Here is a 12,787-nt window from a genome sequence, read left to right as displayed (position 1 = left end):
TGGGACCAGGCAGGGGTGTCCCCTGTCCCCCCTGCTCTTTGCACTGGCGATTGAACCGCTGGCCATGGCGTTGAGGGAGTCAGGGAAGTGGAGGGGTCTGGTGCGGGGGGGGGAGGAGCACCGGGTATCGCTGTATGCAGACGACCTGCTGTTATATGTGGCGGACCCAGAGGGGGGAATGCCGGGGGTGATGGAACTGTTAGCGGAATTTGGGGGCTTCTCGGGCTATAAGCTGAACTTAGGAAAGAGCGAGGTATTTGTAGTGCACCCGGGAGATCAGGAGGAGGGAATTGGGAGGCTCCCCTTCAGGCGGGCAGTGAAGAGTTTCAGGTACCTGGGGGTGCAGGTGGCCAGGAGTTGGGGGGCTCTTCATAAGCTTAACTTCACCAGACTAGTGGAACAGATGGAGGAGGAATTTAAAAGGTGGGACATGGTGCCGCTATCGCTGGCGGGCAGAGTGCAATCCGTCAAAATGACGGTTCTCCCGAGGTTCTTGTTCCTCTTCCAGTGCTTGCCCATCTTTATCCCTAGGGCCTTTTTTAAAAGAGTGACCAGCAGCATCATGGGATTTGTTTGGGCGCATGGCACCCCAAGGGTGAAGAGGGTCTTCTTGGAGCGGAGTAGGGATGGGGGGGGGCTGGCGTTGCCCAACCTCTCGGGGTATTACTGGGCGGCCAACGTGTCGATGGTGCGTAAGTGGGTGATGGAGGGGGAGGGGGCAGCATGGAAACGGATGGAGAGAGCGTCCTGTGGGGATACAAGCCTGGGGGCCCTGGTAACGGCGCCGTGGCCGCTCCCTCCCACAAGGTATACCACGAGTCCGGTGGTGGCGGCTACCCTCAAGATTTGGGGGCAGTGGAGGCGACATAGGGGAGAAGTGGGGGGCTCGATGGAGGCTCCGTTAAGGGGGAACCATAGGTTCGTCCCGGGGAACATGGATGGGGGATTTCGGGGATGGTATAGAGCGGGCATTAGACAGCTGAAGGACCTGTTTATCGACGGAAGGTTTGCGAGCCTGGGGGAGTTGGAAGAGAAATTTGGGCTCCCGCCGGGAAACATGTTTAGATATCTGCAGGTAAAGGCATTTGCTAGACGGCAGGTGGAGGGATTCCCTGCGCTCCCCGCGAAGGGGGTGAGTGACAGGGTGCTCTCGGGGGTCTGGGTCGGGGAGGGGAAGATATCCGATATCTACAAGCTTATGCAGGAGAAGGAAGAGGCGTCAGTAGAGGAGCTGAAAACGAAGTGGGAGGGGGAACTGGGGGAACAGATCGAAGACGGGACATGGGCTGATGCCCTGGAGAGGGTAAATTCTTCCTCCTCGTGTGCGCGGCTTAGCCTCATCCAATTCAAGGTGCTGCATAGGGCCCACATGACTGGGACGAGGATGAATAGGTTCTTTGGGGGTGAAGATAGGTGTGCCAGGTGCTCGGGGAGTCCAGCGAACCATGCCCATATGTTCTGGGCATGCCCGGCATTGGAGGAGTTCTGGAAGGGGGTGGCGAGGACGGTGTCAAGGGTGGTGGGATCCAGGGTCAAGCCAGGATGGGGACTCGCGATCTTTGGGGTTGGGGTAGAGCCGGGCGTGCAGGAGGCGAAAGAGGCCGGTGTGCTGGCCTTTGCGTCCCTAGTAGCCCGGCGAAGGATTTTGCTACAGTGGAAGGACGCGAGGCCCCCAAGCGTGGAGACCTGGATCAATGACATGGCGGGCTTTATTAAGCTTGAGAAGGTTAAATTCGCCCTGAGAGGATCGGTGCAAGGGTTCTTTAAACGGTGGCAACCTTTCCTCGACTTTCTGGCTCAACGATAGGGTACTGGGACAGTAGCAGCAGCAACCCGGGGGGGGGGGTGGGGGGGGGGGGGGGGGGGGGGGTGGGGGGGGGGGTGGGTGGGGGGGGGGGGGTGGGTGGGGGGGGGGGGGGGTGGGGGGGGGGGCGTTGATTATGTTAGCTTATTTTATTTAAATTTGATTTATCTAATTTTAATTTATGGTTAAGTTCTCTTGTTTGGGGGGGGGGGGTGGGGGAATGTGATACATGTGATGTTACGGTATGGGGGGAATTGTGGGTGTTATGGGGCTGTTAGTTGCATATTACTGCTTTTTGCTATACTTTTTGTTATATTTTCTGCAAAAAATTCCAATAAAAAAAATTTAAAAAAAAAAAAAAAAAAAAAAACTGTTACATCCTGATTCCCATCCCACACCAATGCTTTTTTCAGGTATAACATCAAACAGAAGACATTTCCATATTGGAGTTGGAGAAAGTGAGCACCTTTATTTAAGAAGATTTGAAAGAGGATGGAAAACACATGTGGCAAAGTGGTATCAGTGGAAATAAAAGTAGCAATAAGTCAAATGGAAGGGGCAAAGCCCAAGATCCACTGGGGTGCACTTGCATCTCTTCCAATTTGGTCTACTGTATTCGCTGCTCCCAATGTGGTCTCCTCTATATCGGAGAGACCAAACGTAGACTGGGTGATCGCTTTGCTGAGCATCTTCGGTCTGTGTGCATTCAGGACCCTGACCTTCCCGTTGCTTGCTATTTTAACAAAAGACCCTGCCCCCGTGTCTGTTCTTGGCCTGCTGCAATGTTCCAGTGAAGCTCAACGCAAACTGGAGGAACAACATCTTATCTTCCGGTTAGGCACGCTACAGCCTTCCGGCCTGAACATCGAATTCAACAACTTCAGATGATTAGCTCTACCCCACCTTGACACATTTGTTTTCATCCCATTTCATTTTAACTGTCTTTTACCATTTCTTGTCTTTCTTAATATATATTCCCCCCCTCCCCCCATCTTATCCACCTTTCCTTACCATTTTTCCTCTTTGCTTCCCCCCACATCTACAGTTCATCCTCTGATGTTAGTTTCTCTGCTGTTTGGCCTTTCACATCTTCTATTCTCTCTGGGGACTGCCATTAGCACTCTTTCCCCTTGGTTTCTGTGGCCATTAGCACCCGGATTTCTGTGGCTATGACTCATCTTTCATTCACTCCACAGTATAAATATTCCCCACTTTTTCTGTCTGTTAGCTCGAGTCATTGGACTCGAAACGTTAGCTCTTTTCTCTCCATACAGATGCTGCCAGACCTGCTGAGATTTTTCAGCATTTTCTCTTTCGTTTCAGATTTCAGCATCTGCAGTAATTTACTTTTATTTTCACTGTCTGCACACGCCCAGCCAGCAACACTGACAATATATCTCACCTCTTGAAATCCACCTTCATTCCCTCCACCAGTCGTGCCAAGTTCAATTTGTGCAGGTGGGCTCAGCTCCTCACCACCTGGATTCCTAAATACCTAAAGCTCGCCCTAACTCTCTGAACGATAACTCCCCTAATCTCCTCTCTTGACTTCTAGCATTGATCAGGAACACCTCACTCTTTCCCATGTTCAACTATACCCTGAAAACTGGCCAAATTTCCCCCAATTCTTCATCATGCCTCCAATGCTGTCCCCTGGGTCCAAGGAAGATGCTACAAAATCATCTGCATTCAGCAAAACCCTCTGCTTGGCGCCCCCCCCCCCCCCTCCCCCCCCTCAATCCCTTTCCAATCCCTCGATATCCTGAGCGTTATTGCCAGTGGCTCATGAGAGTGGGCACCCCTGTCTCGTCCCATAATGTAACCCAAAGTACCCCAAACTCATCTGGTTCATCTGAACGCTCGCCACTGGCGCCCTGTACAGCAGCTGAGCATCCACAAACCCCTGCCCAAATCCAAACCGCCCAGCACCACCAAGTACACCCACTCCACCTGATGAAAAACGTTTGCCGCATCCATTGCCACCACTACTACTACCTCCTGTCCCTCCAAAAGCATCATAATTACATTAAGTAGCCTCCGGACATTTGCCAACAACTGCCTTCCCTTCACAAATTCTGTCCGGTCTTCCCCTATCACCCCTGGCACACAGTCCTCAATTCGCAATGCTAGCACCTTCACAAGTAGCTTTGCATCAACGTTCAGTTGCGATATCAGGCGTTATGACCTACATTGCTCTGGGTCTTTATCTCTCTTTAAAAGCAGGGAGATGGAAGCCTACGACAATGTAAGAGGGAGATTCCCCCTTCTCACTCGCCTGATTTATGTCCTCAGTGGCCCCAGTTGCGCACCAAACTTTTTATAAAACTCTACTGGGAACCCTTCCAGGCCTGGGGCCTTCCCTGTCTGCGTCACACCCATGCCATCCATCACCTCCCTCAGCCCAACCAGGGCCCCCAGCTCTTGCACCCCCTTCCCCTTAGGGAACTCCAACCCATCCAGGAACCACCACATCGCCATCTCTCCGTCGGACTCCGACCCATACAGTCTCCTATAGAAGGCCTAAAATGTCCCATTCACCCACTCCGGATCAGTCACCCTACCAATCTCCCTCGCCACTGCTCACTTCCTCAACTGGCAGACCAGTATCCTGCTTGCCTTCTCTCCTTACTCATACACTGTCCCTCTGGAACAGCCCCACTGCCTTCCCCGTGGACACTAATCCAAACTAAATCTAGAGCCTCTGCCTTGCCCTGAATAGCCCCTCCTTTGGCGCCGAGTAGCTCCGATCCACCTTCAGAATCTCATCTACCAGCCTTGCTCTCTCCTCCTGCTCCATTCTCTCCCTATGCACCCAAATCAAAATAAATTATTTTAACTACTGTCTTGAGTGACCCCCACAGCCTGGTGGCTGCGACCTCGCCCGTGTTGGTCAATTTCCACATAGCCCCCAATGGCAGCCCTCATCCGCTCGTATACCTCCTCATCTGCCAAAACCCCACATCTTACCACCACTGCTGCCGTTGGACCGCCCCCAAGCCATCCACAAATCCACCCAAAGTGGCACGTGGTTAGAAACCGCAAAGTACTCCGAGCCGGCCACACCCACCAGCAACACCTTGTCCATCACAAAAATAATCAATCTGGGAGTACAACTCCTGGCCACCTCCCACTTCACTCCTATTAACTAGCCCGCTCAGCTAGCATCGTGCCCCTGCCCAAGGCCTCTGACTTCCCCTCACCCTTCCAGGCCACCCCTCCCCTCAATCCTCCCAACCACCAACAAAGAGAAACAAAAGGCACACTCTCCCTCACCGCTCCCCTGTTGAAACCCACCCTGTGTGCTCCATAATGAACAAAAAGCTTATTTCCCAACGTTCAATTACCTCACTCCTTTCAGCCCATGGTCCCTCATAAAGTCCATTGCCTCGTTTGGCGAGTCAAAATAAAATTCCTGCTTTTGACGTGTCACCCACAAGCGGCCACGGTACAAAGCTCTGAACTTCACCCCCTTCTTAAAAAGGGCTGCCTTTACCCAGTTGTACCTGGCCCTCCGCTTCGCTATCTCTGCACCAGGTCCTCATGAATCTGCAGCTCACTCGCTTCCCAAGTTCATTTCTTGGTCTGCCTTGCCCACTTCAGATTTTTTTCTTTGTACAAAAATTAATGCAGCCTCACCACCATCGCCCTCGGCAGTTCCCCACCTGTGGCCCCCTCTTCAACGCCCTGTGCACCTGAGCCACCTCAAGGGCCGGTCAAAGACCTCCCTCCCCCATCAACTTCTCTAGCATACTCGTCATACTTGGTGGCCTCCACTCCCTCGGGCATCTTGACAATCCTCAAATTCTGCCTCCTTGAGCAGTCCTCCAATTTCCCTCTTAGCCTCTTCTGGCTGCTCAACACTATCCCCATCACAGTCTCCAGCGAGGCCAGCCAATCCTCATGTTTCCCCCACCAACTCTTCCACCGTCGCGATCATCAGGCCCTGAGCCTCCTACCTCTGCTCCACATGCTCAATCACTGCCCTGAGTGGCTCCACCACCTTGGCCAAATCCTCTTTCCTCTGCTGGCGGAATTGATTATTCAAAAACTCCACCAGCTGCTCCATCAACCCCTGGCGGGCAGTGCTGCTCTCTTGCCCTCCGTCATCTTCACCTGTGGCGTATCATGAAAGCTTTCCTGCTCCAGCTGTGTTCTTTCTCGTGGCATTTCTTGTCTTCCGAACAACAAGCCAGCCTCAGCAGAGGAGTATTATCGTCCCATGACACTCGTACACTGTTTGCTCTCAAATACCACACCATGTGGGTGGGGAAGGACTGAACAATTCCACCTTGAGCAGGAGCCACCAAATGTGCGACCACTCACTTCATGGTCACAAAGTCCTGTGGGAATAGTACTGTCAAGTTTCAAAAGCCTCAACGGACTACAGTAAATGACTGGTCGCAGCAAAAGACCCAGTCCGGCGCTGGAGGTTCATATGGACAGGAACTGATGGTTAGGTAATTAAAAAATTAATTTTGGAAAGAAGGAAGCGAGTTCGCAAGTTCCACAGTGACAATGGCATCAACTTTCCAAACTCTGGTACATGTTGACAGTCGGTCATATTTCTGGTTGGGCAGAAAAGTCCATCCAACTGACTTAACCAAGATATTGAAGGGAAGGTAACCCATCCTTGGTTTACTTATACTACCATTACCGGAAAGAGGAGGGAAATTTCCCAGACACTAATTTCAAGAAAAATGCTTTCTAGGCTTAGATGGGTGAATGGATTTCTTTAGACATCAAATACAAGTTGTCTTTGGCATTTTAAAAAACTGACTGAGATGGGAGAAGAGGATATTTGACATAGAAAACAATGATATATGTTTTAAATCTCACAAGTAGCCAGAGAGATTTAGGTCCAATTTTTAAACAATAAGAAAGCTGAGGACTTTTATACGTGGTTAAATTTGCTCGGATTAATTGGAGATGTGTTTATATGAGGTGATTACAGGCCAAATGTCAGACAGGTGGGGGGGGGGGGGGGGCACACAGTTTGGGAGGACGAGCAGGAGGTAAGGGGAACAAAATAGGGATCACACACAATAAAATTATGAGGGTAATGTTATAGGATTATGAATGGCAGAATTAAATGAGAAAATCACTAGATAGGAAAACGTGTGCTGCTTTTCCAAACTTTCAGCTGGAGAAAGTTAATTAATTTTTCCAATTAGAAACCTGCAATACCTGAGATTTATTTAGAAAAGGGTTATTCAAGACAACTGCTAGTCAGGAATTTTGATTGACAGTTAAACTTTACCGGGATTTGGAAAGGAACGTGTCCAAAGTGTCCAGCGTGGATTGAACTGGATATTTACTCTGATTGTTTTATGTAAAATGGAGAGTGGTGACAGCAATAGGCCCAGCATATGCAACGCAGGATAAGACTGTCCTATTTAGTGGTCTTATGTACATAGTTGAATAACTTTTAAGCACTACGGTCAACAGTTATGAGATTTTATTTGTTGGATAAGGGCCAAACTGCAGGAATGGGAATTCCATGGGGCTTTATCTCGAGATGGGATTTGCAGGAGAGTCTGCCCGAGATTAAACTGGGATGAACTGTGAGTGCAATCTTCTGACCTTGTTGCGTCCGGCACCGATCCCACTATTCCTGGTGAATAGGAGAACCCAAAAATTTGCTTCGTGCCAGGCACTGAACAGATCGTGATGTTGCCGACTCTCAGCGCATGACGCGATCTGGATCACGCCAATATTTGCACCGTGCAACAAAGGAATATTCTGCAGGGAGAGCGATAAATTTGAAAGAGCATTTCAGATATAGACAGAGAGAAATTAAGCTTTGTGGATTGATCATTCTGAAATAAATTTAAGGGTGGTATTATTTAACCATTGTCTGAAGTTTAATCGGTTAATATGCTTTAGGAGACAAAATGAACTTTAATTTGTGATGTTCATTACTGTTAATGGAATAAGTTTTTTGATGTGTTTAATGTTAATACAAATTTTGAAAAAAACCCCATTCTATTTGGATGGGTGGCTGCCTGGAAATACCAGGCTCTGTCGAGAACACCACGAGCTGCCGCCTCTTCTTGCCTCCCAAAGTCACCCTCGGCTTGTAACATCCACACTGCCATTTATCAGTCAACAGCCTTTTTAGCTGCTAACTTCTGCATTCTCCTCAGCAGGTGAGGGATTTCGCTGTATAATACAAGGTAAGCCAGTGTGAGTAGAAAGAAATCCAAGATAGAATATACAGGAACATGGATGAAATAATCGCTGGGCTAAACCTTCACTTCTTGCTCAGGATTTTGATTATGAACAGGCTGTTTACTCCTTCTCCAGCCACTCTGATATTAAAATCATCCAATTTATTCTCATATTCATAGGCAATGTGCTTACCTACCAAGTAACTGGCCAAACTCCAAGCATCTAATTATAAAATATTGATTTAAACCTATGAATGAAACGGTAATATGAAATAATGCATATAATTTTAATAATATTTTGATAGTGTTTCAATTATATACACATTATTAAAAATAATGAGATTGGCAGTAGCTTGGTATGAGGACACCACATGCACAAAATGAGTTGGGAAGGAGAGATACAAGACAATGGTGTTTTGCAATTAGGTGTTGCAGAAATGCTGCAAGTGGAGGAGGTTTTTTTTAAAAAGTCAATTCAATTTCAGCACCTTTTAATAGATGCACAAAACCAACATTTGATTGTTTTACTGGCTGAAGTCCGTGGAATCATATTTGAGTAGGCAGCTAGTGGGATGTAGCTGGTCTGCTCTGAATTGTGCATAACTGTAGGGCCATTCAGTCCACTTTATTCAACTTGAACAGTTTGCTGCAGCATTTATGATTTCACTCTGCCACACTTCTTCCTTTAGAACTTGATCCAAATTGAGATGGGACAGAAAACATTGAATGAGGCATCACATCACAGAGCTTTCCTCACTGTCCACATACATCTGGACACTGAGCACTCGAGGAGGAATTCAATTCTGGCCTGCACTTGCTGCATTTCCCAGGCGTTACATGGGAACAATGCTCCATGTTCTTGATTGACGTTACTGCATGGGCACAGCAATAATGAAAATTAATCAAATACCCCTAACCTCTTCCAACAAATATAAAAACATTTGAAAAACATTTAAAAAAACAATCAATATCCCAGCATTGTGGCAACTTACGACATACTCCAAACATCATGAAGCGCATAACACATATTCCTTTCAGTGCTGCGACTTAGGTAAGCAAGTTATTTTGAACGGAAAGTGCAAAAATGAATCAGTTAATTTTCTTAAAGGCAATTAGCAATAGCAGCAATTAACCTGACAACACCAGCACACACCCATCACCCCAATGACCTTGCTCCTCTCACTGACTGTTGGCCTGCACACATAGCCTGTTTATAACAGTGAGAGAAGGGGACAGAAATTCATATACGGAGACTAAAATAAGCCCTACTTTCACTCTGACCTGTATGATTGTGTGCTGGTGTTAGTGCTGCGGTATTTCATATAATTTATAATATCATTAATACAAATGTCCGAAATAGTTTTGCTAATTACCGACTCAGCACCATTGCTCCCATCACACTGTATCCTTCTTTGTGCCCTGCCACACAGCCCCTCCTCCGCACTCCTTCAATTTCAATACCTAAAATAGTGGTTGTATAGTTTGACAGGCGGGTGACACTCAGACAGGGCTTGGGCTGGAGCCGTTTGGATCGGTCCAGTGCTGGGCGGGAGTCGCTCCGACCGGGCCTGGGCTGGGTGGGAACCCCTCCGACCGGGTCTGGGCGAGAGCCGCTCTGACAGGGCCTGGGCTGGGCGGGAAACTCTCCGACCGGGCCTGGGCTGGGCGAGAGCCGCTCCGATTGGGGGTGGGCGGGATCCGCTCCGATTGGGGGTGGGCGGGATCCGCTCCGACTGGGCCTGGGCTGTGCGGGAGCCGCTCCGACTGGGCCTGCGCTGGGCGGGAGCCGCTCCGACTGGGCCTGCGCTGGGCGGGAGCCGCTCCGACTGGGCCTGCGCTGGGCGGGAGCCGCTCCGACTGGGCCTGCGCTGGGCGGGAGCCGCTCCGACTGGGCCTGCGCTGGGCGGGAGCCGCTCCGACTGGGCCTGCGCTGGGCGGGAGCCGCTCCGACTGGGCCTGCGCTGGGCGGGAGCCGCTCCGACTGGGCCTGCGCTGGGCGGGAGCAGCTCCGACTGGGCCTGCGCTGGGCCGGAGTTGCTACGATGGGGCCTGGGCTGGACGGGAGCCGCTCCTTTTGGGCCTGCGCTGGGTGGGAGCCGCTCCGACTGGGCCTGCGCTGGGTGGGAGCCGCTCCGACTGGGCCTGCGCTGGGCGGGAGCCGCTCCGACTGGGCCTGCGCTGCTACGATGGGGCCTGGGCTGGACGGGAGCCGCTCCGACTGGGCCTGCGCTGGGTGGGAGCAGCTCTGACTGGGCCTGCGCTGGGCGGGAGCAGCTCCGACTGGGCCTGCGCTGGGCGGGAGCAGCTCCGACTGGGCCTGCGCTGGGCGGGAGCAGCTCCGACTGGGCCTGCGCTGGGCCGGAGTCGCTACGATGGGGCCTGGGCTGGACGGGAGCCGCTCCGACTGGGCCTGCGCTGGGCGGGAGCCGCTCCGACTGGGCCTGCGCTGGGCGGGAGCAGCTCCGACTGGGCCTGCGCTGGGCGGGAGCAGCTCCGACTGGGCCTGCGCTGGGCGGGAGCAGCTCCGACTGGGCCTGCGCTGGGCCGCAGTCGCTACGATGGGGCCTGGGCTGGACGGGAGCCGCTCCGACTGGGCCTGCGCTGGGCGGGAGCAGCTCCGACTGGGCCTGCGCTGGGCGGGAGCAGCTCCGACTGGGCCTGCGCTGGGCCGGAGTCGCTACGAAGGGGCCTGGGCTGGACGGGAGCCGCTCCGACTGGGCCTGCGCTGGGCGGGAGCAGCTCCGACTGGGCCTGCGCTGGGCGGGAGCAGCTCCGACTGGGCCTGCGCTGGGCGGGAGCAGCTCCGACTGGGCCTGCGCTGGGCGGGAGCCGCTCCGACTGGGCCTGGGCTGGGTGGGAGCTGCTATATTTGGTCACTGTCGCCACTGTGAAATTTAGTGCAACCTGCGTGTTGAAATGCTGTCATTGTTCAGACAGTTTTACTACAGTACAGGGCCTCTGGACATGCAGCAGTGATTTTCTTTCATTACATTCAGAAATATATCATAAAATGGAGTTACTTAATTGCAATCTGATGAATAACAGCCCCTGATAACAACTAGAAAAATAAAGTTAATCTTTGGTTTTGAGTCACGTATTGAGTGTTTAAGCTGCCCCTGACTTCTTGATCACAGCCTGTTTCTCAAAGTGTGGTATTTTGTGTGGTCCTTAGTTCGGGGATATGATGGTATTTTTGCATTTAACAGAGTGTTTGCTAATATTTAGCAAACACCACAGATAGTGAGACCCTGTCGCTGCTGTAGTTCAGGCAACGCAGCCAAGTCAAAGGAGCGCGAATACCCATTGTGCTTCTTGCAAAAATGTTAAAAATCAAACAGGGTTTCAGCTGCCTTATTGTGGACAGTTTTTCCTTCGGTGATCCTTACTCTCCATTGTGAGCTCTGGATCTATATTGTTCGAAGGAGACACATCAGGATATAACAGGAACAATGGAACAATTAATCTTATCCCAAGAAAGACACTTTGAGAAACAGGCTGCAGGTAGACTTTGGGGTATTGAACAATGCTGGCAGAAGCTTGAGATTTTGCAGCTTCCTCTGTCTCAGTCAGCTCTATGAGTGGAGGTGGTCATCAGACTATTGATCTGGTCCAGGGTCACTGAGAAAGCGTTGCACACGCTGACTGGGTGAACCGCTTTCATCATTTGCAGCGAATACAATTCCTTTGTCCTCTGCATCTTTATTTTGAGCGTCAGTAGGTTGTTTGGTGGCAGAAGTGGCCAAGTCAATGGTGATCGCTGGCATGTCGCTTTCAGGATCCCTGGGCTCGAAATACATGGTATCTGAATTAAGGGAGAAGGATAGTTAGTATGGGTATTTCACATATCAGATGGCACTAGGTATTCAGCCTCTGAAAAACGTAGACACATATTAAATCAGATTTTGAAATTCTATTTAAATGCTGCAGCATTGGTGGCCAACAGCTCGAGTCCAAGTCACTCAGAAGCCAGCGACAGTATGGTGGCGCAGTTGTGAGTGGTGCTGAGGACCTGAGTTCAATCCTGGCCCCGGGCCACTGTCCGTGTGGAGTTTGCACAATCTCCTGTGTCTGTGGGTCTCACTCCCACAACCCAAAGGTGAGCAGGGTAGGTGGGTTGGCCACGTTAAATTGCGTTTTAATTAAAAAAAAGAATTGGATACTCTAAATTTATTTTTTAAAAAGGGAAAAAAAAGAAGCCAGCTCATCATTATTATGTGACTCCTTGGCAAAATTAGAATTTCTCAGGTTCCAGCTTTGGTTCAGAAGACTCAGGAGATTGTGCGTCCAAGCTCCACTCAAAACTCTAGCACAACGTCCAGGCTGATGCGTCAGCACAGTACTGAGGGAGTGGTGCGCTACTGAAGGGTCAGCACAGAGGGAGTTGTGCGCTGCTGAAGGGTCAGCACTGAGGGAGTGGTGCGCTACTGAAGGGTCAGCACAGAGGGAGTGGTGCGCTACTGAAGGGTCAGCACAGAGGGAGTGGTGCGCTGCTGAAGGGTCAGCACTGAAGGAGTGGTGCGCTACTGAAGGGTCAGCACTGAGGGAGTGGTGCGCTGCTGAAGGGTCAGCACTGAAGGAGTGGTGCGCTGCTGAAGGGTCAGCACAGAGGGAGTTGTGCGCTTCTGAAGGGTCAGCACTGAAGGAGTGGTGCGCTACTGAAGGGTCAGCACTGAGGGAGTGGTGCGCTGCTGAAGGGTCAGCACTGAAGGAGTGGTGCGCTGCTGAAGGGTCAGCACTGAAGGAGTGGTGCGCTGCTGAAGGGTCAGCACAGAGGGAGTTGTGCGCTGCTGAAGGGTGAGCACTGAGCGAGTGGTGC

The 12,787-nt window shown here is 51.1% G+C and overlaps 2 protein-coding genes across 2 annotated transcripts in view; both read right to left on the bottom strand.

Moving 5' to 3' along the window:
* Positions 1 to 8,016: 8,016 nt before the first annotated feature.
* On the bottom strand, positions 8,017 to 11,275 carry LOC119977784 (basic proline-rich protein-like). The gene is made up of 3 exons (XM_038819338.1): positions 11,219 to 11,275; positions 10,165 to 10,648; positions 8,017 to 10,020 (listed from the first exon to the last, which is right to left on the bottom strand). The coding sequence occupies exons 1-3, from the start codon at positions 11,273 to 11,275 to the stop codon at positions 9,341 to 9,343; spliced, it is 1,221 nt and encodes a 406-aa protein (XP_038675266.1). The 3' UTR covers positions 8,017 to 9,340.
* The window catches only part of slc9a1a (solute carrier family 9 member A1a), a 115,879-nt gene continuing 113,739 nt past the window's right edge, over positions 10,648 to 12,787 (bottom strand). The window contains exon 12 of the mRNA XM_038797581.1: positions 10,648 to 11,773. Within this exon, the coding sequence (XP_038653509.1) occupies positions 11,568 to 11,773 (206 nt within the window). The 3' untranslated portion in view covers positions 10,648 to 11,567. The remainder of the gene's footprint in view (positions 11,774 to 12,787) is intronic.

The sequence above is a fragment of the Scyliorhinus canicula genome, chromosome 1, assembly GCF_902713615.1.
Source record: "Scyliorhinus canicula chromosome 1, sScyCan1.1, whole genome shotgun sequence".
NCBI classification, from domain to species: Eukaryota; Metazoa; Chordata; class Chondrichthyes; order Carcharhiniformes; family Scyliorhinidae; genus Scyliorhinus; species Scyliorhinus canicula.
Note: the sequence above shows the minus strand (reverse complement) of the source record. Positions and strands in the feature narration are given on the sequence as shown.